The sequence below is a fragment of the Garra rufa genome, chromosome 5, assembly GCF_049309525.1.
Source record: "Garra rufa chromosome 5, GarRuf1.0, whole genome shotgun sequence".
Classification (NCBI taxonomy): domain Eukaryota; kingdom Metazoa; phylum Chordata; class Actinopteri; order Cypriniformes; family Cyprinidae; genus Garra; species Garra rufa.
Window position 1 is genome coordinate 7,581,342 of NC_133365.1, and position 27,955 is coordinate 7,609,296.

The 27,955-nt window shown below is 37.3% G+C and overlaps 2 protein-coding genes across 2 annotated transcripts in view; one reads left to right on the forward strand and one right to left on the reverse strand.

The window, feature by feature from the left end:
• Positions 1–27,955, reverse strand: part of LOC141335535 (astrotactin-2) — a 95,483-nt gene that overhangs the window by 56,879 nt on the left and 10,649 nt on the right. The window contains exon 4 of the mRNA XM_073841033.1: positions 10,521–10,783. Coding sequence (XP_073697134.1) covers positions 10,521–10,783 — 263 coding nt within the window. The remainder of the gene's footprint in view (positions 1–10,520; positions 10,784–27,955) is intronic.
• trim32 (tripartite motif containing 32) lies at positions 21,145–27,077 on the forward strand. Its single transcript, XM_073841032.1, has 2 exons — positions 21,145–21,211; positions 22,303–27,077. Exon 2 carries the CDS (start codon positions 22,308–22,310, stop codon positions 24,291–24,293), a length of 1,986 nt encoding a protein of 661 aa, XP_073697133.1. The 5' UTR covers positions 21,145–21,211; positions 22,303–22,307; the 3' UTR covers positions 24,294–27,077.

Here is a 27,955-nt window from a genome sequence, read left to right on the forward strand (position 1 = left end):
AGTTTTACATAGAAGCAGCTCCGGACAGATGACATAGGACTTTTTATTATGTATAGATGCACTTTATTGGACTTGTTTTGGACTGATGAAGAGGAACACCCACCCATTGCATGATAAAGCCTGAAGGAGCCAGAACAATTTTTAATATAAACTCCGATTGCATTCGTCTGAAAGAAGGTAGTCCGAATCTGATCCAAACATAGTCTTTGACAAAACATTTTTTTTTTATATCAGATATTCATACAACAAAATATTACACCTAAAATATTGTCACTGAATTTTTTTACCTTGAATTTCTGATACATTTCTGATTATTTTTTTTTTTACTAAATTTAACATAATTTTTTACAGTACAGCAGGAGAACAGCAGTCAGAAAGTTCAGCCTTCCTTACGGGCAGCGGCAGACAGTGATGAGGAAGCCGCCCATCTCCCTGATAGCATCAGCAGGTTTCTGGCTGCCAGACCTCACCCCTTATTTACGCACAGGCAACTCTCTTTAAACAGCCTTGATGAATGAGACGTTATTACAGCGGCAGAGAGATGGAGGGGAAAGACTGCAATCCATTGCGGTATAATGACTTGCATGAGAGATGCCTGGCAGAGGCACAGAGTTGTGGAAGTCAAAACAGAGAGTGAATGGAGAGGTGCGAGTGTGGGGTGTGCGGCGTGACCCAAATCACGGAAACACTATATATATATTACGATACAGCTGTTTTTACTGGAAACTCTACAAAAATGGTTTATATATTCAATAACCATGTGATAAGCACTATTTTAGGATAATCCACTGAACTTTACGAATAAAGGTACTTTTTTTTTCTTATATGGAACTTTATGGACATGAACCAAAACCTCAAAACCAGTAAAAATAATTAAGCTAATGTAACTAGAATTTTACTGCTAAGGTGTAGTAAAACAGCTGACATACACTGGAAAAAAAACTAAACAAAAACGTATTTACATTGCAAAAAAAAAAAAAAAAAAAAAACGACCAATAGGGCAAGAAAAATAGCCTTGTTTTCCCGTCGAATTAAGTTTTTTTTTTCTTTGGCAGTGTTGTAATTTTGACTTTATCCAGCACAAATATCTAAACATTCAAAATTCATTTACTTGAGAAGCAAAATGACTTGAAATATTAAGTCTTGTTTTCTGAGAAAATGTATCTTAATGAAATGAGTGTGTGCTTGAAACTAGAGGAAAAATGTTAGAAAGAATAGAAAAGAATGAAAGGAAAATAATCTTGTTTTCCCTTTGAATTAAGTTTATTTATCTTAACCCAATGACAGATATTGTTTTCTTGTTTTAAGCATGAGCTTCATTTTGATCATTTTTCTCATTTTCGTTTTAATTTTCAAGTAAATGTATTTTAATTTAAGAATTGCTAGATATTTGGAAACTGGTACTGGAAATCAAGACAAACATTTTGCATTTATGTGTGTCATTTATTGTCTTAATGCACGAGACAATATGCTGGAAGTAACTCTTAAGGAAGCAAGGACCCTAGAGAGAAACCAGTGATTAAAAAAGAAAGCTTTTCCACAGAAACATAATGCATGGGCAGTAAAACAACAGTCTGACAAACCCACAGAAGTGCAGCATATAAAACTAGTTATAAATGCATTTGGAGGTGAAGGAAGGGCACATTTTGGTGTGCGTGTTGGCTATGACTCCAAGAGTCGCTGTCCTTCATGTCGAATCATGCATTCCCAGCCAACGCTGTGAAAGTGCCGCTTGAAAGAAAAAAAAGTTGAAGGTTTAACAAATATGCCCATTAGAGTGGCATTTGTCAATTGCGAAAAGGGTTAAAAAAGTTACTGCAAATGGGAAACAGATGATCAGAAAACATGAAATATCAATGCTGATGAGAGCAGCCCCGCTCATGGACAAAGAGAGAGCCGCAAACGTGCACACACATTTACCACCAGTGGTTTCCTAGAAAAAGCATGCTTGACTGCTCAACTGCACATGTGAAAAATAGACAAACCGATTATGGCTGTGTTTATGTATGCAGAGTAACCTAAGCCAGTTTCGACTGAGTAAACAGGGAGGGTAATTAGGGACGTGTGTGTGTGTGTGTGTGTGTGTGTGTGTGTGTGTGTGTGTGTGTGTGTGTGTGTGTGTAATGAGAGGGGATCTATTGGAGGTCAGACAGAAAGGGTGTACGACAGGGAACCCTAAATCCCCTGACATACTTACAGCAAAAAAAAAATTGTTGTTGTTGTTCACTTACAAGTAAAAAAGTTTGAAAAACCTGATCAGTGGTTTACTGTTAGTGAACATCCTAAAGCCACTCATCCAACGCTATCTCATGACCAATTCGTACGTATTTTACTAGGTGGCTAATTCGTACAACCTTTTGCATGATTTGTCTTGACCTTAGTAGGGGCGGGGTTAGAGGTAGGTCATTTGTACAAATTCATACCAATTGGGAAACTCATAAAATACATAGGATTTAGCAAAAATTTCACATGTGTTAGTTCACTTCCAGAACAAAAATGTACAGATAATGTACTCACCCCATTGTCATCAAAGATATTGGTGTCTTTCTTTCTTCAGTCGTATTAAGTAAACATTATGTTTTTTGAGGAAAACATTTCAGGAATTATCTCCACTTCAGGGATTAAAGCAAAAAAAAAAAAAAAAAAAAAAAAGTCAATCTTCTGACTGAATTTTTTCCCCTCTGCCAAGCAGAATTCCACAGACAGAAAGAAATTGAGGAAAACATTTCAGGATTTCTCTCCATGTAATGGACTTCCATGGTGCCCCTGAGTTTGAACTTCCAAAATGCAGATTCAAAGGCCTCTAAACGATCCCAGGCAAGGAAGAAGGGTCTTATCTAGCAAAACGATCAGTTATTTTCGAAACAAACTCACAATTTATGTACTTTCTAACCTCAAACACTTGTTCTTGTCTAAGTCTGCATGAACTTAGTTTTTTCCGGTTCAAGACAGTTAGGGTATGATGAAAAACTCCCATTTCGTTTTATCTCCAACTACAAATTCTTCCTACAGTACATCGCTGCAGAAGTACCGACCCAGTTTTACAAAGTGAACAAGCAAAGAAGTTAAAACAGCGATGTAGGATAATTTTGAAATTGAAGAAGAAAACGAGATGGGATTTTTCCAACATACCCTAACTGTATTGACCTGGATCACACAGACTATGCATTCGCATCGCAGAGACGAGACGAGACGAGCGTTTGAGGTTAAAAAGTATATAAATTGTCAGTATGGTTTAAAAAATAACCGATCGTTTCTCTAGATAAGACCCTTCTTTCTTGCCTGGGATCATTCTGTGCCATTTGAAGCTGCATTTTGGGGACACCATTGCAGTGCACTATATGGAGATAATTCCAGAAATGTTTTCCTCAAGTAACATAATTTCTTTATGACTGAAGAAAGAAAGACATCAACATCTTGGACGGCCAAGCGATAAGTAAATAATCTGTAAATTTTTGTTTTGGAAGTGAACTAATCCTTTAATTACACTCCCATTGACCAATGTGAGTTTAAAGGTGTTTACCAGCCGAGAGCAAACTTTTCTGAAAAGAGTACCTGACAACCATACTTGAATAAATGTACAGATACTTTACAGTGGCAATGACTCCATTACAAGTTACATGTCACCAACTCCAATATTACTCAAAGATGCACTAGCCCTCAACATGTAAGAGAAATCCCAGTGAATAAGCAGAAATAAACTTGCCATGCAAAATGTAACTCATCACAAATGTAGTAGATTGAAGAGTGCATATACTTTTTACAAAATGCAATCAAGTAGAATGTAAAAGTTGCTAATATCTCACACTCAGTACAAGTATAAAGCAGCCAAAAAAAAAAACTTCAGTCTAGTAAATAATCATATTTACTAAAATACTTTATACCACCAGTTCAATCTTCGATTTCACTTGAAATATATTGCCTCCTATAAAATCCAAAAGCTTTCTGAAGAACTGGATTGTGCACTACAGCTCAGTAAACAGCTACACTTTTAAGGCCAGAAACTGTTTACGACGGATGTTTGCTTTCTTTTTCGAAACTGTCGATGACCCCTGAGTTCCACAAAAGCTCTTAACTCTCTAGACCTCAGAGAAACCCATTCTCAATGACAAGACGCGGAGCAATTATGACGTCTAAATGCTATTATCTGTTGTAACTCATCTGAGCTCACCCTATTACTGTCCCCAATCAGCGTCTGATATGTGCAAACATTAGCCAGCTGGCCCGAGGAATTGATTCATCCGATGACCCAAAACCTCAGCAAACAGGTCATTCCGATCATTCGGCCTAATGTAGTGAAGGAAATGTCCCTGTTTCTAGGAACACCTATAACCATCTTCCAGGAAGAGTGCTATGGCTTCGATTGAATCCGGGGTTCATGAGGGGACACGAAGAATGCAAATAAAAGTGCACATCGTTGAAAAGCAGCAAACCGGCTCAAGGGTGCCTATAAGCTGATTTGATTTGCTTTCTCTATCTACTTAAATGGCTAGCGAAATCCATGGCTATAGCATTCCCTGGAAAATTGATTTCGGTCAGCATCTTGCCTTGGGTTTAACACAAACTATGAGGGCAGTATCCGTCGTATTCTTCTTTGGAGAACGGAGATTGTACCATGATTGGATTGGCCGCACACCTTTGGCGATTCCCTAGCTGAGCAGTTTTACTCCAATAAGTGACCATATACTCAATTACAGAGAAGGCTATCTGCAACACACAAAATATAACACTCCACCTGTTGAGCTGGTCATTTTCGAGGAATTGCTTTTAGGAAGTTTTGCAGAGCGACTCAAAACGAGTCAGAACTTCAAGCAAAAATGTCAGCAAAACTTGGAGGGCAAATAAAGGATGCTTGGCAGTGTGAGTTAGTATGATGCCAGACAGTTTGGGAAGAAAACTTGCTGTCGTGACTGAATACTTTGTTTTACAAGCCTCCTTTGACTTCGATTTATGGTTAATCACAACTTAATTTATATCTGTGCTATTATACTGTAACATCTAATTACTTAAATCAGAGTTTAATTTAATGATATAAAATTAATCGTCTAAAAATGTTCACCAAGTTTTTATTTACTTATTTATTTTATTCTACAATAAAGGATGGAAATTTGTTTCCGCCACAGGTTGAATGTATGAATGGATGAATGAATGAATAAACAAATGAGCAAACGAATAATAACTTAATAAATAAATAGCAACCTTTTATTTCACAATTCAGTCTTTTCTTGCAATTTTGAGAAAAAGTCAAAATTGCGAGATATAAAATCAATATACTGGCTTTTTTCCTCAGAATTCTGATATATTGCAGTTCTGTTTTTTTTGGTTCCGCCAAAGAATATATTGCAATATATCAGAATTCTCAGAAAAGAAGCCAGAATTCTGATGTTATATCTCGCAATTCTGACTTTTCTCAAAATGGATATATAAAAGGTAATTGCAACTTTAATCTCACAATTCTGACTTCTGATCTTCTTAGAATTGCGAGTTTAAAGCTTAGCTCTGTTAAACATGCATAACTAAGATCAGAAGCATCTTTTACAGCACTATGCAGAGACGAATGTTTGACCAATGCTTGTGTCAGAGCTGAATTATTGTTGCAGCGCATCTGGAAGTGTGTGTAGCCAGAATCTACATTTGGTTTACTGCATAAAGTATAGTAGTTTGGAGTAAAGTTGCAATAAAACGGAAGTAACAACAGACCTTTTCTTCCATATTGTGATGTACTGTAGTGTGAGTGTAGCGGCTTATCAAAAAGAAAAACAAAAGGATGTGATTTGGATTTATTTATCAGTTGTTGATTAGATTGGATTTGGGCATTATATTCAAAAGTTTGCAGTGTATTGTGGACAGATGCGGAATAAATGATTGGAGATGTCCGGCATTAGTCACCAGACAGAAGTCTGATGTTGTTATGGTAAGATTCAGTTGACATTTTGATTACAAATTACAAGGTCAAAATACATAAATAAATACATAAACAAACAAGTAAAATGAAACATTTAAAGGGATGAATCTTTCAAAATAAGATTGCATTAAGAAAATACATGGGGTGAATTTCTATTTCATGACAATATTAAAGGTATGTCTGACTGCAGATTAAAGATGCATTAGAAACGTATTGCCAGATGTATGAGAAAATGGCTGGAAAGAATGTTTCTTCTCTTCTCTGTGTCCTAAGAGTTCCTCCTTAATCTTAAAATGACTGATGAGTTTCCTACTTGCACAAATACATGAAGAAGAATGTATGAGTGTGTATGTGCCAGTGTGTGTAGCTGGATTGCGAAGGGGGGAACCATGATGAAAACAGGATCAAAACTGTCACACGAGAAGCTCTGCAAATTTCACTTTTTATCCTTTTTAGACCTGTTTTCCGGTACAGTGTTTTTAGGCAATGAACTGATAATTTTAGACGATAACCATATTTCCATTAGAGACTGACAAAGAAGCTCAATCAGGCAAGAAGGACACTGCTTTTGACACTGATATCCACCAGATCCTCCTGTCAACCCTATTGGAAAAGGACATCTCAGGAACTGCACTCCAGTGGTTTAAGTCTTTCCTCTCAGATAGATCATTCAAGGTATCCTGGAGAGGTGAGGTGTCCAAGTCACAACTTCTATCTACTGGAGTGCCTCAGGGCTCTGTTTTTGGTCCACTTCTCAACTCTGTCTACATGGCGTCACTTGGTTCTGTCATTAAAAACATGGCTTTTCATATCATTGCTAAGCTGATGACACTCAAATCTACCTTTCATTCCATCCTGATGTGCCGACGATAGCTGCTCGCATCTCAGCTTGTCAAACAGACATTCCTTGCTGGATGAAGGACCATCACCTTCAACTAAACCTGGCCAAGACAGAACCGCTTGTGTTTCCATCAAAACCATCACAGTTTTACTATTTAGCTAGGCACATCAACCATAACTCCTTCAAAAACAGTCAGAAACTTTGGAGTTGTGATTGATGATCGGCTGACTTTCTCAGACCACATTGCTAAAACTGCCCAGTCCTGCAGATTTGCTTTATTCAACATCATAAAAACCAGGCCCTTACTTTCAGAACATGCTTCACAACTCCTTGTTCAATCTCATGTTCTGTCCAGACTATTGCAATGCTCTCTTGGCAGGTCTTCCAGCCAGTTCTTCAAACCTTTACAATTGATCCAGCAGCTGCAAGATTAATTTTCAACAAGCTGAAAAGAATGCATGTCACACCTCTCTTCATCAATTTGCACTAGCTACCAATAGTTGCTCGCATAAAATTCAAGGCATTAATATTTGCCTACCAAACCACCACTGACTCTGCACAACTTTACCTAAATTCATTACTTCAAACTTATGTGTCCTCTAGTGAACAAGTGAATTATTGTGTCATCCCAAAGAGGCACAAAATCACTTTCACTGACTTTTACCTTAAATGTTCCCTCTTGGAGGAATGACCTACCTAATTCAAGAATCGGCTAAAAACACATCTCTTCTGTCTTTATTTGACCGTCTAACTCTAGCACTCTCTATTCTATTTCTATTCTTAAAAAAAAAAAAACCCTTCGCTATTCTTTTTATATCTTCTAACTTTTAAATTTTTATTTATTATACAATTAACAAAAAACTAGCTTGCTCTATTCTTTTTCTATTGTCCGTTTTCTATTGTCCGACTTATAGCACTTACAAAGCATTGCTCTTTTGTTGATTTTGATTGCTTCCATTGTCTTCATTTGTAAGTCGCTTTGGATAAAAGCGTCTGCTAAATGACTAAATGTAAATGTAAAATATACATTGTATGCCACCTTGCTATAACTTAATTTCTTAAACAGTCTGACCTCTGCATCAAAAGCTGGGGATGGAATAAAATGAAGGTTAAAATACATTCTCAAAACTCTTAAACTCCATCCATGTTATTTTCCCTGCGCAAACTGACTAATTTAACGTTTTGATGGTTGCATCAAAAGCAGGTTTTTAATATCCACAAAAATGACTTAAAACTTGCTTTATAAAACTAGTGAGACTCCTAAATGAAAGACAGATTACACAGGATTGTCAGTGTTTGTTTCTCATCGGACCCTAAGCTAGTTCTTCTCCATCATGTCCTAATTATAAACCGCTCTCATTCCTGTCGAAAGAAGCTGCGTTTTGGGTTCAGGTGAAGATGACAGCATTGTCTCTGTAGGGCTTTGTGTCTGTTACGCTAATTGACAGGAGGCTGCGACCGCAAGGAGTCCTGGCTCGTCCCCAGGGTCGATGACATCAATATCATCCTCGATAATCTCTCAGTATCTTCTGAGCAAGCTATACGCTCTAGTCTGAGCCCTTCCCAGTCGACTCGGCTGCATTTTTCTCTCCTGTTTGTTTACCAATCGACAGATCCCCGCTAGGGACCGTCTGCTATCGATTGAGAGCCTTTCGTCATCTTTGAGGCTCCTGTTATTTGCGAGCTCCACACACACACAAACAAGCAGGTACTGAGTTCAGTGTGGGAAGCAATTAGCTGAGGGAATCGGTGTTATGGAGCGGGTCCGATCCCCAGAGCGCTCGTCCGTCAGGTACGCATACACCGGGCCAAAGCGGGCCATTTGGTAAGTGAGTCACTCTGGAGTCTCTCTTGACGCTGCAGAACAACAGACACCGGTTAATGGCATCTTGCCTTTCAAGACGTCAGCAGTACGAGGGATGATGCCGAAAAGAAAGCCCTTGCAAATCTGCTCGAAAACTAAATTTAATATCCTCATTATGCATGTGACTCAGAAGGTGCAGGGGCTACTAATGCAATCTCCTCATTTAAGGACCGATGAGATTTTATGATCTCGCAGTTCAGCCAAGAAACGGGTGCAAGATTGATAACATTTTTATTCTTCTTCTATTACGTTATTAATATATACTAGTTCATGTTGCATTATCTCCATTTAAGCTCGGTCTTCTGAGTTCACAACATCCTTCCAGAAAGAGAAAGCCTGCTTCATCTTAATGAAAATCACTCCTGCCATCTACTGGTGCGACTGGAGCAGCAGAATACGTCACTTATTTACTCGACAGGAGACTGAATCCACTGCCAACATTCAACAAGAAACAATATCCGTGGAATTCATGTTTATACCTTCCACATGTGGGCTGAACAAGCATTTTGACATATAATTCAGCTAATTCACATGCATTTAAGGACCAAATGTCATGTTGATGAAAGACTATATACATATTTACTTTAGTCATGAACTTAAGTTGAAAATATTGGTTTAGTTTTTATTAGATTATTCCTCCTTCCTCTTTTGGATTAAGGTCAATTGAGCAGAAAAAAGTCACTTTTTGAGACACATAAAACTTGACACACGCCTCATCAACACCATTAAAAGTTTCTTTAGAGGTTCTTTGCAGCACCTTTAAACCATTTTTTTCCCTACGGTATTAGATTTTTGAGAGAATTTCCAAGGCCTAAAAAGTTGTATTCACAAACACTAAATTTCCTGTAAAAGATTTCATTTATTCTTTTAGCTTTTCTTCTTCAGGTTCCCTGATATTTAAAGTGTTTCCATGTAATCTTTAGGTCAATTAGTTCTTTAGATCATTTGGTTTCATTCAAAAGTTTAAGGTTTATACTCTTATTCAGCGAGGATGCATTCAATTACTAAAAGGTGACAGTAATGACATTTATAATTTTACTAAATATGTGACCTGGAGCACAAAACCAGTCTTAAGTAGCACAGGTATATTTGTAGCAATAGCCAAAAATACAATGTATGGTTCAATCTGTTCCATGAAGGTATTTTGTAAATTTCCTACCGTGAATATATCAAAACTTAAGTTTTGATTAGTAATATGCATTGCTAAGTACTTCATTTGAACAACTTTAAAGGCAATTTTCTCAGTAATTACATTTTTTTGCACCCTCAGATTCCAGATTTTTAAATAGTTGTATCTCGGCCAAATATCATCCTATTCTAACAAACCATACATCGACGGAAAGATTATTTACTCAGCTTTCAGATGTATAAATCTAAACTTTTTCTCAACAATTCGATTTTTTTTTGCACCCTCAGATTTCAGATTTTTAAATAGTTGTATCTTGGCCAAATATAGTCCAATTCTAACAAATCGTACAACAATGGAAAGCTCATTTATTCAGTTTCAGACGTATAAATCTCAATTTTTTTCTCAGTAATTAGATTTTTTGCACCCTCAGATTCCAGATTTTTAAATAGTTGTATCTCCGCCAAATACTGGCTTTTGACTGGTTTTGTGGTCCAGGGTCACCTATGTCCATTTCAAATGAATGCTGTTCTTTTGAACTTTGTATTAATCGAAGAATCCTGAAAAATAATATGCATCACATTTTTCACAAAAATATGAAGAAGCAACATTGATGATAATCAGAAATGTTCCTTGAGCAGCAAATCAGCAATTACAATGATTTCTGAAGGTTATTTCTGAGTAATGATGCTGAAAATTTAGCTTTAATAACAGAATACATTTTTTTGGGATTATTAAATGAACTATTATTTTCATTAGGAGTGAAAGACTAGCCTTCATTTACCTCTTTAGTAACGTTATCCTGCACCAGGCTGTACAGGGGCACGATGCGGCTGACTTCCAGGAGGACTGGCGTCGGGCTGGGCGTCTCTCGGCCTGCTTGTCTGCACAGGTGGCATGCGGCCGGGCAGCTGCCCTTCTCCTGGCACCGGATCTCCACACCGGCCACCAGGTCATCAGACAACAGCTGCGTCTTCAGCAGCCCAGACAGGTAGCTGATGAACGGCACCGCTTTCAAATCCCGCCGGCCACCCTGGTCTGTGACTTCTGTGAAGGTGAGAGACAGAATGACGTCACTGGAACACCATGTCTTACAGCAGAGATTTGTGACTCAGATTGTGTCGGTTCTGGATCCGAACTAAGCAAAGTTATTAATAGCAATGAGCCTATTAACACAGGAACTGAAGCAGGAGGGTTACTTTTATACATTCATAAAAAGAGTGTGAAAGTTGTGATTAAGAGAGATGACGAACATGAAAAATGTAGTTCTTGGAAATGTAATCTTCTATTCATGTTGGTTTCAAACAGTTTTGAAAGACCTACTAATTTCAACAAAAGTTTTACTTTAGCATTTCTAAATCTATTTTACTTACAAAAAAAATGTATACTTAAAAAAGAAAAAAGAAAAGAAATTGTATACTTGTATACTTTAGGCACTTAATAGCATATTAACTGCAATTAAAAGAAAAATGTACTATAGTTAAAATTTATATTAAATGTAATTTAGCTGAACTTTAGACACACTTAAGTAAGACTTCTCTTGTCTTTGAGATATGGTTAAAGTGCACTGCTAAATGTACTTACAAGCATTTATGGTACATTGCTGCTCAAAAGTTCGGGATCAGTAAAACTTGTTATGCTTTTTAAAGAAGTCTCTTATCCTCAACAAGGCCGCATTTTTTTGATCAAAAATATATAAAAAACAATACTGTAAAATGTTAAATGTATAAAATAATGGTTTCTTTCAATATACATACATACATACACACACACACACACACACACACACACACACACACACACACACACACACACGCACACACACACATATATATATATATATATATATATATATATATATTTTTTTTTTTTTTTTTTGTAGATTTATTGCTAAAATTATCAATGTTGGCAACAGTTGTGCTACCAAATATTTCATCACATCACATCCTTGCTGAATAAAAGTAATAATTTCATTAAAAAAATAAAGAATAAACATTTACTGACCCCAAACTTTTGAACAGTAGTTTATATTTTTAAAAAATATATATATTTTTTTAAATAAATGCTGTTCTTTTTTACTTTTTATTTATCAAAGAATTCTAAAAAAGTATCACAGGTTCCAAAAAAAAAAAAAACATATTACGCAACACAACTGTTCTAATAAATCAGCATATTGGAATGATATCTGAAGGATCATGTGACCCTGAATACTGCTGAAAAATTCAGCTTTGATAACAGAAATAAATTAGATTTTTAATGTATATTAAAATTGAAGAACGTTATTTTACATCATAATACCATTTCACAATTTTACATTTTGTTCTGTATTTTTGATCAAATAAACACAGCCTTTATGAGCATAAGAAACTTCTTTAAAGTAAATTAAAAATCTTACTGATCCCAAACTCGTGACCAGCAGTGTACTTAATGTCAGTGCTATTGAAATATAGTGAAAACCTATCCTGAAGTAACCTGACCATGTCATAAAATGGACAAATTAGCGGATATTTTTTTAAAGGTAACATTACAACATAATTGCTTTCTGAATGTTTGTACAACTTTGACTTATTTTTTATTATTAATTTGTCATTTTCTTTTTAAATGACATTTTAAACAGAGTTTTGCATGAACAACCAGAGCTGTACAAATGAATAAGCATCACATAACTGACCTTTATACAATTATTTATAATGATACCATTCTAATTTATTGGTTTTATTTTAATAATACATGTGCACTTGTATTTCGCTTCAAATTTTACAAGTAGATACCAAATTGCAACTGGGTCGGTCCCCACCTCAAATGTTTGAATTTGCTAATATTTTTCCTGAGGTGAGACCTACACGTATAATGACGGATGCCAAAATATTAAATGTCATTGATGAATATTTACTGAGTATTACACTATACACTATTTGTAGAGTGGGGTTAAAATGGCAGTTTTCACCTTAGATTCAGAGTCAGAGAGCTTAAAAATGACTTTTCAGAAAAATGGCAGCATCATTATCCTTTTTTTTTTATACAAAGATCAGTAGTTCTATTAGTAAAATCTGTTGACTTTAGCAATCTTTGTTGCATTATGTGCCAATAGTGATTTTAACATTTTAACGGTTTACTCCTGGAGCTATACTGACATTTCAATATCTCTGGATCCGAATCTCATAGAGCATTAAAAATTAAGATGCCAAAAAGGAACGTTTGTTAAGAACCAATATCTAAAAGGGCATTAAGATATCTTTAATACTTCTTGAGTTACAGGCATGTAAACATTGTAGAAAAACTTAAAGTGCCATTTCCCCATTTCTGATATGATCACGATTGCCACATAATGCAACAAAGATTGCTAAAGTCAACAGATTTTACTAATAGAACTACCAATCTCTGTGAAGAAATAACAATATGATGCTGCTATCTTTCTGAAGGAAACACTGCTGTGTAAAAATGATTCTAAGGTGAAAACTGCCATTTTGACCTCCCTCTACAAAATCGTTGATTACTCATTAAATATTTAACAGTGACATTTAATATTTTGGATTTCATCATTATACATGTCTATCTTTCTTAAGAATAAATATTATCAAAATCAAAATTTAAATCACCTCTTAAGCTTCTCAAAACGCTGTATACAAAATAAGCAAGACATAGCACAAAAAATAAAATAATACAATAAACTTCAACAAGCAAATGCTTAAAAAAATGTCCTGAGTTAAGGTTTAAAAATGTCACAGATCTAAGTTCCCCTAAGTTCAGGAGGAAGGGAATTCCAAACGGTAGAAGCGAAGACAGAAAACGCCCTGTCAGTCATAGCTCGTAAGTGGGTTTGAGGTACAGCCAGCAAATTAGATTGGGAGGAGCGCCATCTGTGATTAGGGGCATGAGGAATTAACAATACGGATAGGTAACATGGAGCCAAGCCATGTAAAGCTTTGTATGTCAGCACCATAATTTTAAAATCAACACAGACGCTGACTGGGAGCCTGTGCGAAGACTCCAAAATAAGCGTAACGTGACTGCATATCCTGGTTCCGGTCAGGATCCTGGCGGCCAAATTGTGTACATACTGCAGCTTATTAAGGGTAGAATTAGGAACTCCATCTGAAAGGGCATTCCAGTAATATATCCGAGAAACAACAAAATGAGTTAATCAACTTCTCAGCTACAGAGAAATGTAGCACAGGATGCAATCTTGCTATATTTCTGAGATGAAAAAAGGATGCTTTAATAGTGTTCTGTACAAAATGATCAAATGTAAGACCGGTGTCAAAGATAACTCCAAGATTCATCATTTTTCTTTTAGTCTCCAAAACAGAGCCATTAACAGACAAGAGTCATGGAAACAGCTTTAAAGATTTGAAGCCGGGAACCAATAAGCATGACTTCAGTTTTACAATTAATGTAAGTATTCAGACTCCCTTCACTTTTTTAATTTTGTTATGTTGCAGCCTGGTACTAAAATTGTTCAAATTCTTCTTTTTTTTTTTTTTTTCATTGATCTACTGTCGTGGCCAAAAGTTTTGAGAATGACACAAATATTAGTTTTCACAAAGTTTGCTGCTCAACTGCTTTTAGATCTTTGTTTCAGTTGTTTGTGTGATGTACTGAAATATAATTACAAGCACTTCATACGTTTCAAAGGCTTTTATCCACAATTACATGACATTTATGCAAAGAGTCAGTATTTGCAGTGTTGGCCCTTCTTTTTCAGGACCTCTGCAATTCGACTGGGCATGCTCTCAATCAACTTCTGGGCCAAATCCTGACTGAAAGCAACCCATCCTTTCATAATCACTTCTTGGAGTTTGTCAGAATTAGTGGGTTTTTGTTTGTCCACCCGCCTCTTGAGGATTGACCACAAGTTCTCAATGGGATTAAGATCTGGGGAGTTTCCAGGCCATGGACCCAAAATTTCAACGTTTTGGTCCCCGAGCCACTTAGTTATCACTTTTGCCTTATGGCACGGTGCTCCATCGTGCTGGAAAATGCATTGTTCTTCACCAAACTGTTGTTGGATTGTTGGAAGAAGTTGCTGTTGGAGAGTGTTTTGGTACCATTCTTTATTCATGGCTGTGTTTTTGGGCAAAATTGTAAGTGAGCCCACTCCCTTGGATGAGAAGCAACCCCACACATGAATGCTCTCAGGATGCTTTACTGTTGGCATGACACAGGACTGATGGTAGCGCTCACCTTTTCTTCTCCAGACAAGCCTTTTTCCAGATGCCCCAAACAATCGGAAAGAGGCTTCATCGGAGAATATGACTTTCCTCAGCAGTCCATTCGCCACACTTTTTGCAGAAGATCAATCTGTCCCTGATGTTTGTTTTTTTTTTGGAGAGAAGTGGCTTCTTTGCTGCCCTTCTTGACACCAGGCCATCTTCCAAAAGTCTTCGCTTCAATGTGCGTGCAGATGCGCTCACACCTGCCTGCTGCCATTCCTGAGCAAGCTCTGCACTGGTGGCACTCCGATCCCGCAGCTGAATCCTCTTTAGGAGACGATCCTGGCGCTTGCTGGACTTTCTTGGACGCCCTGAAGCCTTCTTAACAATGCAGTGGAACATTTTTTTTTGGGATTAAGTTAATTTTCATGGCAAAGAAGGACTATGCAATTCATCCGATCACTCTTCATAACATTCTGGAGTATATGCAAATTGCTATTATAAAAACTTAAGCAGCAACTTTTCCAATTTCCAATATTTATGTAATTCTCAAAACGTTTGGCCACGACTGTACACTCTCTACCTCATAATGACAAAGTGAAAACTGAATATTAGAAACGTCCGGAAATTTATTAAAAAGAAAAAACTGAAATATCACAATTACATAAGTATTCACACCCTTTAATCAGTACTTAGTTGAAGCACCTTTGGCAACAATTACAGCCTTTTAGGGTATGACACAAAAAGCTTTGCACATCTGGATTGGGGAATTTTCTAGTGTTCTTCTTTGCAAATTCTCTCAGTCTCGGTCAGGTTCGATGGGGACCGTCAGTGGACGGCCATTTTCAGGTCTCTCCAGAGATGTTCAATAGGGTTCAAGTCAGGGCTCTGGTTGGGCCACTCTAGGACATTCATAAGCCAATGTGCTGCCTTGACTGTGTTCTTAGGGTCATTGTCATGTTGTCATGTTAGAACATGAACCGTCGGCTGAGGTTCTGAATGCTCTGGACTAGCTTTTCATTAAGGCTATCTCAATATCTTGGTGCACTGAGCTTTTCTTCTACTTTAACAAACCCCTCAGTCCCTGCTGTTGAAAAACAGCCCCACAGCCTGAGGTTGCTACCATAAAGCTCAAATCATGGAGTGTTGCAGTGATGTTTGTCCTTCTGTAGGATTCTCCCATCTGCATATATAATCATAGAGCTCAACTAGAGTGACCATCAGGTTCTTGGTCACCAGTCTAGACAAGGCTTCTCCATCAATTGCTCAGTTTGGCTGGTCGACCTGCTCTTGGAAAAGTCTTTCATTTTCTTTTTTCATTCGAGAATTATGGAAGAAACTGTGCTCTTAGGAACCTTCAGTGCAACATTTTATGTAGACTTCCCCAGATCTGTGCCTTGATACAATCCTGTCTCTGAGCTCTGCAGGCAGTTCCTTTGACCTCATTTCTTGGTTTCGTTCTGATATGCATTGTCAAATGTGCAGCCTTTTATGAAGTGGTGTTTGCCTTTCCAAATCATGTGCAATCAATTTAATTTACCACAGGTGGACTCCAAACTAGGCGTAGAAACATCTTAACACTGATCAAGAGATACAGGAGGCACCAGACCTAATTTTAAACATTTTTGCAAGCATTTTGTGTCTGAATACTAATGTAAATGTGATATTTCAGTTTTTTTTGTAATACATTTACAGACATTTCTAAAAGTATGTTTTCACTTTGTCATTATGAGGTGCAGAGGGTCAATTATGAGAGAAAACAAAAATAATTTAAACAATTGATAGTATCAGTCTGCAACATAACAAAATTTGAAAAAAAAAGTGAAGGGGGTTAGAATACTGTGTAAATGCACTGTTTATGTCTTTTATCTGAGATATGCAATCTCATAAGTAGCAGCTTTTCACCAGGTTTGGAAAGTATAAATATTTGAGTATTGTCAGCATAGAAGTGGTAGTGTGGACCAAGCGATCACAACAAGTGCCCTAATGGTGGTGACAAGTAAACATTGAACAGTAAAGGCCTTAAAACTGAGCCTTGAGGAATACCAGTACATACAGAGCTAATCTCAGACATCTAAGAAATGCCACAAACTGAATAAATAGGGAAAGGTCAGTAAAATAGGATTTAAACCAGTTTAAGACACCAAAACCTTTTGGCAATTCCAAGAAGGATGAGGATAGAAATTGCACCAGAATCACAAACCATTGACCAGTCAATATTGTGTACAGTGAAAAATAGTGTCTATATTTTCATTTAATTGCAACTAACATGCAATTAAGTGTCTGAAAGCATTACATTCAGTTTGCACAGAAGTATATTAAACCTATTACTTCTGTAACAAGTACTCTTTAACGGGTACTTCTTTTTCACAAGGGTAGGCTTCGTGTGGTCGCACATGTCAGACATCATAAAGGAAATAGTTTGAGAAAGCGATGAATTGTGTCTGCTACGAATAAACAGGGGTCGATTTTCATGTCGGTTTGCAGTGTTCGTGCACAGAACCCTTGGCAGACGCAAAACAATGCGATTACGTGAGGAAGGATATTAATTGAGTGCTGAGACGTCCGTGTGATGGCTAAACAGATGTGCGACTCTGAACAATACCGTCTGTTTCCCTGCGCTCCACAGCCGATTTCCCTGAACATACCCGTCCACTGTGTCTGGTGATCGCATGAGTCATTATGCTGGATTTTAGCATGACAGGCAAACACTTTGAGGAGGAGGAGGAGGAAGCGTAGCGGGAGAGCAAACAGTCCGAGGCCGATGTGTCAGCAACAGCACAGAAATGTGCCAACCCGAGCCCGTCAGTGTTCTCACCGCACATAAAGGACACGGCGAAAGAGAAAATGACATGGCTACAGTAATTGGTAACAGCCTACAGTGTGCTTTTAAATGATTCATTTCCTGCAGCGCACTTAATCATATTGAGATGAAGCAGCGCCTTTCGAAGTGCTTCTCCAGCAGGCAAAGGGAAAGCATCTGGCTGTACAAATTCTCATCATGTGTGTTCACCCTCTTTGCTGGTGTGAGTTTAACCATTTTTTTGTAAACCTTTGCCATCTGCTTTTTCTTCTTATGAAGAGACAGCGAGACAAGACTGGGTACTCAAATTCTTTACTGACAGAATTACCTGCATATCTCAGGATGCGTATTGTGAAATATATAATTTAATGCTGACAAAATAGCCAAAGGTTTACATACACCTTGCAGATTCTGCAAAATAATAATTATTTTAACAAAATAAAAGGGATCATTTAGCTCCGACCTCAATAAGAAAACTTTTTGAATTTGAAGTTCAGGGTATCTTTTGTAGGTTCTGAAGGGCAGTACTTAATGAAATAAGAATTATATTTAGGCAAAATAAGAAAAATGCTCATTCCGTTCAAAAGTTTTCACCCCCTGGCTTTTAAAGCGTCTCTATTCCTTCTGAAGCATCAGTGAGCGTTTGAACCTTCTTTAATAGTTGCATATGTGTCCCTCAGTTGTCGTCAGTGTGAAAATATGGATCTCAGAATCATACAGTCATTGTTGGAAAGGGTTCAAATAAACAAACAGTGCTGAATGTTTAACTGTTCAGGACAAACACGGGACTCGTGAACAAATATCACCATAAAACAACAACAACAACAACAACAACAACAACAACAACAACAACAACAACAACAGCTGTGGATCAACTAGGTAACAGCACAAAATTTAGAATCAAGGGCATGTAAACTTTTGAACAGGGTAATTTTTTAATTTTATTTTGTGGATGTACAATATCATATTTAGGTCAGTACTAAATAAAAAAGAACATGCATTTTATATGATCCCTCTTATTTTAGTAAAATAATTAACATTTTGCGAAGTGTATGTAAACTTTTGACTACAACTGTATTTGCTGATTACTGCAAAAACATTAAAGTTATGATTCTAAAAGATTTACTTGTGCATGTATTCATTTACTTTTTTTTTTTACTTTATGTACAACTGTATTTATTTTGATAGTACTTTTATTTAAATGATTGTTTTTAATGGTGAAATTATTCATTGTTCATGTCACACAATGTTCATTTTGGCCATAGATTTTGAGCACTGTCTAACTGACTAAAACGTCTAACTGAACGCTGTCAATTTAACAAATTTTATGAATGCAATCTGCATGTCTCCTGAAGAAATTGATAGTTTTTTCCTTTACACATTTTTTTATGAATCATTCTAGATTTTTTCCCCTCCCCACTAATTAACTAATCAGTTCAATGAATGATTCAGTGACTTACTAACGACAGTGAGTCACTGGTGTAACAATATAACTGCAGAAAAATTCCTACCACAAATGCACAGATTAAAAAAATAAAATAAATACAAATTCTACTAGTGTTGCAACCCACCCCATATATTCGAACACTCTTATTTGTAAGTGACATTAATTCACATAATGGCTTTTATTTAGTACAAAACAACTTACAAGTAGTTTGGGAGGGTATGCAGAATGCGTCACTCTCAGTACTTCATTTTTTGAAAGTGGATGGTCTCTTTTCACTGTTCCGCTTTCATAGTACTCCATCTGGTGGATGAATGGGTAATTTACTTCTCAAAAATGGGTAGTTTGGTCTCTATGAAGTTCACATCGCATCGCTCAACAATATCAGAGCTCATGTAGACCCATTTTGGAAAGTTTATGGTTAACAAATAATTTCTGCATATAGGATTTACAAAGTAGCCTATTTGGCAACTTAGTGTGTACAGTCACTTTGTCAAATTATAGAGACTAAAAAACACTGAATTGAAATTAAGATGTGATGAGGCAAAGTGATATAAATATAAACTGAGAATGTAACTGAGGAATAGGACTAATCTAATTATTTGAATTATGTTATGTATAAATTATGATTGAAATTATCTCAGTTTTAAATGAATGACTATAAAATGCACAGCTGGCTTCTACCTGTTTTAATATTCACACAGTTGTGTTTAGTTAATCTTGTAATTTTAATAAAAAATAAAGGTGATAATTAAAAATAGTGTATATTTTATTAAATAAATTGTGGTTCAGTGCTGTCTAGAAAGTATTAAAAACCAAGATATATGTTTTCCTTTTTATTTAAAGGAAACTTAAGTAGGTTTGAGGGTTGAATTAAGGAAGTGATTAAACATAAGAAGAAGAAAAAAAACTACACTAAACTAAAAAAGTAAAATATATACAGACCTTATTCAAAATCACAGACTTTTGAGAAAGCAGCACTTAAAATAAATGAGCACATTTCACTAATAATATTAAATTCATTGGAGATTTTATAAAAGAAAAAAAATCAAGCCTTAAAAACTACTCAGTAATTACACAACACCAAAATCGTAAGAGCTAACTACTTAAAATATGATAACAATATTACATATAATATTTTTTACCATATATATATATATATATATATATATATATGTGTGTGTGTTTTTCTCATACCATTTTAAGGTGTTGTTTAATTACTGAAATTTCTTTCATTTTGAAATGATAGGACCCGTTTTAAACACTTAAACAATTTCTTGATAAGCTGCATATTATCTGTCACAATTCAAAATATTAATAATTTAATGATAATAATAATATAATCATAACTCCTAAGTACTCAAACAGTGATATCTGATAAGTGTGTTTAACAGAGGGATATTTTCAGACAGAGATCTGCTTCCATCTAGCGGTAAACCTTTATACTGCACTTACTTTTTATATTGAAACAACATCATACACGTAGTTATTTCCCTTTTCATGCATATACAGGAAATTGTAATATAGCACAGTTTAAACATTTTTTAAACATCTAAATATATTTTTATTACCATATTAAGACATTTCTTAAAAAAAAAAATCATTGCTATATTCTCTAATTATTGATTGCATTTAATAATAATACAATATGTAAACTCTCAGACCCTATTTACATTCTTTATATTAACAATGACAATTTGCCAACCATTCTTCTGATTACGTTTTCAATTTGTAACTTTCCGTTCTTTATGTTCCCGGGGGTTCTCGTGCATTTCGGATCCACCCATGTGTTTCCAGCAGCAGCAGTAGTCTGAGCTCCCAACATGTGCCACCGAAATAGCTTTGCGCATCACGCATGACAATTACAGCCGCTCATCTGATTCGTTCCTGCGCCTATCATTGAACTGTCACGAAAGGCGACCGCTTCCGCCGCAGCCAACGAGTCTCACCGGGGGCGGGATTTACACAAAGAACCAGCCTCCGCTATGACGTCACCTCCGCAGTGTCGCGCGCACCCGCTGATATGAGAGACGCGCGCCTCGTCACATCAAGCAAAAGCTACTGTTGAACTGAAGGTAGGAAATCACGTAACAACCAATAATGAAACATGCATGAATGTCTTTAGCATGCATTTATGACCGTGCCTTTTTATTTCGGATGTCGTGCACGCGTTAGATAAGAATGACAAGACTCAGATCGCAGTGTTTTGAAGCTGTGGGCCTGGAAAACAGCTGATTAGATATATTATATATATTTTATAATTATATGTAAACAGACTGTATATGATGAGCTGCATTAGTGCGAATCTAAATAATGCATGATTAAACCGAAACAATAAATGACAATGCGTGATCCAGAAACATGATGGTGATTTTGTAGTTAGCCATCTGGCTACCAAAACAAACACAAGACAGACTGTAGCTGCATTTTTTGTTAGTTTTTTTTTTTTGCATGAAGTTTCTAAATGCCACAGCGTTTGGAAATGTGTGTCTTTTTTTTGAAAATGAATGATCAAGAGGTGAAAATGCATTAGTAGGTGTGGTAGGACAGCCAGTAAAAACAGAAATCAGCATCAATGCATGTCATCATGCTGCTTTTGTAATGACGTGACATTTTCCCATGTTTTCCTTGATGTAAGCCTCCCGCCTATTATTCTGGCCTGTACTAATGGATAATGCACTTTATTTTGTAATTTTGCTAATAATAATTTTATTTTATATCATATGAGTGCATACATTGTATTTGGCATAAATAATTTCTATCATATATATAAACATTATTGACCTTTTGCCAATTTGTGTGTGTATATATATTCAACAAAAAACTTTAAACTAGCAAGCAATCCCTTTTGATCCATTACCTGGAAACAGTTCAGTGGATTCAGTCTTTTGTTTTTGTAACACTATCAATAATGTGTTATTATCTTTCTTATGCTTTCTTGTCTGTATAATATTTTACATTACAATCATGTCTTAATTTCTTCACTTTCACCTTGAAACTAAAATGTTTCAATTTGGCACAGCATTTTGACGCATGTTAAAAGCAAATTGCAAACTAGGCCGTATCACAATTTCAACCAATAACCAATAATATTTTTTTTAGCTTGTTTACTATAACCTAATGTAATACACAAACACATAGACATGACTTGTCTCCTCCCCTGTAGGCACCATGGCCACACCAACATCTCTAGATCCAGATTTGGTTCGGGAGGTCCTGGAATGCCCCATTTGCCTGGAGACCTACAACCAGGATCAGCTTCGACCCAAACTGCTACAGTGCGGTCACTCTGTGTGTCGCCAGTGCCTTGAGAAACTCCTCGCCAGCACGATAAATGGCGTGCGCTGCCCTTTCTGCAGCAAGGTATCTCGTATGAGCAGCATTTCCCAGCTGGCTGACAATCTCACCGTGTTGAAGATCATTGACTGTGCGAGTTCATGTGTCTCTACCATGGGCCTCATGTGCAAGTCTTGTAAAAACCGCCTGCCTCGGCAGTACTGCAGTGACTGCGGCATCGTGTTGTGTGATACTTGTAAAAACGAGAGCCACCAGCGCCAGGGTCATGCTGTACAAGCCATTCGCGTGGCTGCCGAACAGCGCCGGAAAGACATAAGCGGGAAGCTTTCTAACTTGCGGGAGGCAATGGGAAACATTCAGAAGAAGAAAGCAGCTATCGACAATGTGACAAAATCACTCAGACTGAAGTACAAGGCTGTACAGCAGGAGTACGCCAAGGCGGAGTTGCGGCTCCAGGAGGAACTCGGGCGCTCGCGCCGTGCCTTTGCCTCCTCCTTAGCCGAAATAGAGAAACTCAATGCCCAGATTCTGGAGGAGCAGACATACCTGCTTAATATCGCTGAAGTGCAGGTGGTGTCTAGATGTGACTACCTAACCATGAGGATCAAGCAGACGGATATTGCTCTACTAGAGGAAGGGAGCAACAATGAAGAAGAAGAGTTGGAGCTGAAAACAAATTTGCCTGTTATTCTGAAACTACAAGACCCTGAGTTTGTTAAAACAGATTGCCCGAAATCCTTGGACGTGGGGCAGCTGACCACAAAACCCTGCACTGTAAATGCCGAGGAGGAAGACGGACTAGATTTCACCACTTCCGCTGCCGCCCCTTTGGACATTTACCGTGATATAGACATGGAAACAACAGTCGAAGAGGCCGTTTGCGCTTCTCCCGGTAGCTTCAAGTCCAAGTCTGTCGATGGAGGGGGACCTTCTCCAGGAGCATCTGGAGGCCAACTCTGTCAGTTTGTGAAAAAGATGGGTTGCAAGGGCAATCTGCCGGGCATGTTCAACTTGCCAGTAAGCATTTGCGTCACGCCGCAGGGTGAGGTGCTAGTGGCTGACCGAGGGAACTACCGCATCCAGATCTTTAACCGCAAGGGCTTCCAAAGGGAGATTCGGCGCAACCCGAGCAGCATTGACAACTTCGTCTTGAGCTTCCTAGGTGCCGACCTGCCCAACCTCATCCCGCTCTCCATTGCAATCACTGCTCAGGGCCTCATCGGTGTCACCGATAACTATGACAACTCAGTGAAGGTTTACACCACCGATGGCCACTGCATCGCCTGTCACAAGAACCAGCTCATCAAGCCATGGGGAATCGCGGCCATGCCTTCGGGCCAGTTCGTCGTGTCAGATGTGGAGGGGGGAAAGCTGTGGTGCCTGGCTGTGGATCGTAACGTAGGGGTTGTGAATTATAACCGTTTATGTTCAGCCGTCAGGCCCAAGTTTGTAACTTGCGACTCTTCAGGTACAGTCTACTTCACACAGGGCCTGGGTCTAAACATCGAGAATAGACACAACGAACACCACCTTGAGGGGGGTTTCTCAATCGGCTCAGTGGGAATGGATGGCCAGCTCGGAAAGCAACTTAGCCACTTCTTCTCAGAGACGGAGGACTTCCGATGCATCACCGGCATGTGCGTGGACTCTAACGGGGACTTGATCGTGACAGACAGCGGCCGTAAGGAGATACTACAGTTCCCTAAAGAAGGTGGCTATAATATTCTCATTCAGGAGGGCTTAACGTGCCCCGTAGGGGTAGCTGTTACCCAGAAGGGACAACTGCTTGTCTTAGATTGCTGGGACCACTGTGTGAAGGTCTACACTTACTTGCAAAAGAGACGTTCTTCTACGTGTTAAGACTGCTGTGTGGACAATTTGTAAGACTCGTCACTTTAATTCAATGGCTTCATTACAAATGCGTTTGCTTCTCTGTGATTTCTGACCTGTGGCTAGCAGTGACCGGGATAAGGCAGCTAAGCCGCAACCATTCACCACTGCCGTGGAGCAACTGGATTATGGCTTATGGGTATTATTATGGATGCTTTGGGCAAATGGATTTCGAAAAATGGCACAACTGATGGCAATAACTGACAATGTTGTTCTTTATGTGTGCAAGTCAGTTCTCATATGTTATTTATGGTTTTCTGTGCTGCTGTACAGGCATTAAGATGGTGTTTTGAGTTACTGAGAAGGTCTTTTTATAGTTGTTGAATTAATGATATTAAAGGAATATTTCTGTTTCAATGCAAGTGAGGTTCAGTCAATAGCATGTGTGTCATGGTGTTGATAGTCAAAAAAAAAAGGCAAAAATAAATGTTATTGTGAGACAATTACTGTGTAGATGGGGCGAGTTTTGGAAAATTTAGGGCAGAAATGTGAAGCTTATAATTTTAGAAAACCACTTACATTTTGCTAATTATTTCATCTGCATTTCTACAATTGATTTAGACTTTTTTTTTTTTACACCTTTCTTCACTTCAACTGTGAGTTAATGTTTACAGATTGGCCCCATTCACCTCTATCGTGAATGCCTCACTCTAACACAAATTTTTGCCTTTTTTAAAGTAATGTTTTTTTAAAATCAACATAATGCCACAAGTGCTGTTGACAGAACTAAATCTGTATTGAACCCAGAATATTCCTTGAATGGGAAGGATTGATGTGAAAATTAGTGCTGACTCAAAACACTTCTGTGAGTGTCATGTTCATGTGTAATTGTTGTAATGAGTTCCCATAATGCCCTTACTATTAAAGTGCCCCTTCATACCTGAAGCCTGTGTCAGTAAAGGATTTTCTGATTTATGTAACAGTATGAATCCTCTATATATCAAAATACAGTTACACTAAAAAAACAATAAGCTTGAAAAAATGTTAAATTGTTGTTAATACAAAGACGAGAAGCGAAATATCTCAATTAAGTTGTCTATTACTGTTAATCGTTTATTGTGAATTGGTTTGTAGTGTACTCCAGTTTGTGATAGCATTACTCTGTTGAAGGAACCAAAGGCATGTTAAATTCAGGAGATATTTACTAGCCTATCACCAGAGTAACTGCAACAGTTAAACTGAAGCAGGGAAATGACTCAGCAATTTACACACTATATTTAAATCATACATGAAGTTATATTTTGCATTAAAGTGTCCTTGTGTCTAAGAGGTGGACCTTAAAACTCTCCTGCTTGAAAGCTTTAGATGGCGCTGAACTGGTGTCTTAAAAACCTGGTTATGATATTTGATTTTCACATGGGTCTGTCAGTTCAAGTGTGTTCTGAAGCAGATAAAGTAATCACAATAATCACATGCATTCTTTGAGAGCAAAGGATGATATAGTTGACATTAGTGCAAACGTTTTCGTTTATGTCAGTTGTCTCATTTAGATACTGCACTACTGTCACTGTCAAAGTCAAAGCATATCCAGTTAAATGGCACAGACATTTGAAGGCAACTAATGTCACCGTCTCAAGCACTGAGATTTCTAACTGCCAAACAATGCAAGATTGCTGTCATATATCAAGTTTGTAATGCGTTGGCCATGCATTTGCATCTGGCCTTATGTTTTAAAAATGCATTTGTACATTACAAAGATATGCAGACAGTCTGCATTGGCCTTATAACAAATGCACTCTCCCTGTGCAAGCGATTCAGAGATACTAGTAATGTGCACTGTCTGTCAAGCCATTAGAAAAGAATGGAACATGATTTTCAGTGAGTTGCCTGGCCACGTTAGAACCTTTAAAGACCACTTTAAATTATTCCTTTATGGATTAATCTAGCTTTAACCTTGTGAAACAATACTTAAATCACACAAATTCTATTGCAATGCAAGAGTAAAGACAATGGAAATCAAATTAATATAGCAAACACCTTTTATTTATCTCTTTCTGTCAGTTTGTTCTTGTTTTGACTGTTTACCAAGGGTTTATCTAGGGTTTTCTAGAATAATGTCTTGTTTGGTTTGGGTTAGGAATTGGCTCTCACTTAATATGACAAATCATGCATGTAATAAAAATTATAGAAGTATTTTTTTTTTTTTTCTACATTTTTACCGGTACATATTGCCATTACCCTGCTCTGTCTAGTCATTGACAAACTGATTTCTAATTAGTTTCAATTATCAATACAAACACCTTTTCCAGTAAACACAGGAGTAGCAATCATCTCAATCAAGATATATTAACCAAATCTGTGTGATTGAAAAATATTGCTATTAAAAGATCTGGTAAGCATCATCTTGGATGTATAAAGCAACATATGAGGCCCCAGTCCGTTGGTATTTTTACTTTTAACAAACACGCAAAGTTCGATCGACAATGCAAAATATATTTTTGTTCTTCTGCAAACACTGAATAATTGAATAATTTTTCTTGTTTCTTATTGGTTGTCAAAGCATAATTTGATGTCGCTTGTTCATGACTTGTTGCACAAGTCACTTTTTACCATTACCCATTATACTTTAGGTCAAAGAGTATTTTCTCACACCGTTGTGCTTTTGTCAGGGTTTAATGGCAGGAGATTCTGAATTGACATATTACTTTCATCAGATCTAAACATAATCATGTTCAAGCGTTGATGTTGGTGTCAGTGAAATGAGTCCCAGATTCGTGTTTGTATTGTTCATGACCAATTGTGTGCAATAAAATCAACATCTGAGATTGTCTGGTTTTTCATGATTTCCCCATCTCCAATTAATAAAAAAAATTCATTACCAGGTCAACTGTTAGACACCTTTAAACATTTAAAATAAAGGACTGTGCATGCATTTATAGTCTAGTCCTGGGTTTCTCAACTCTGGCCCTCAAGGTCCACTTTCCTGCAGAGTTTAGCTTCAACCCTAATCAAACACAGCTGAACAAGCTAATCAAGGTCTTCAGGATCACTAGAAAGTTTAACTAGTAGAAGTTTCAAACTTATATCTAAAAGCATAATTACGACAAACGATCCGTTTTTGAGATTGACCGTGATTTCGTTTTGCGGTCAATGGCCAGTGAACGGGAGTTCTAGGGGCATAACTTTGAGCGCATCAAAATCGATATTTTTACAACACTAAGAAGGCTCGACACACCATGAAACTTTGCTCGAAGTATCGCCTGGGTCTCTACACATGAACTTGGGCATTAAGAACATTGTTTGTGTACACAGAGTTTACTAAAAAGAAAGGTTTTGAACAACTCACTTTCACTGTTTGAGTTTCCGCTCGCGGCCGTCTTGCCAGTTAAGAAGTGTCGATCTCCAAATGCGAGGATGGATAGCTCCTAAAGCATATTTCCATATAAATGCATGGCTAATTCGTTGTTTTGTCGCAAGCGAAAAACAATATTAACCTTCTAGTTGTAAAAAGAGCCTCATATAAGCCTAATATTTCATCCTATGGAGTCCATTCATTCGCATTCGAAGATCGACACTTCTTGACTGGCAAGACAGCCGCGAACGGAAACTCAAACAGTGAAAGTGAGTTGTTCAAAACCTTTCTTTTTAGTAAACTCTGTGTACACAAACAATGTTCTCATTGCTCGAGTTCA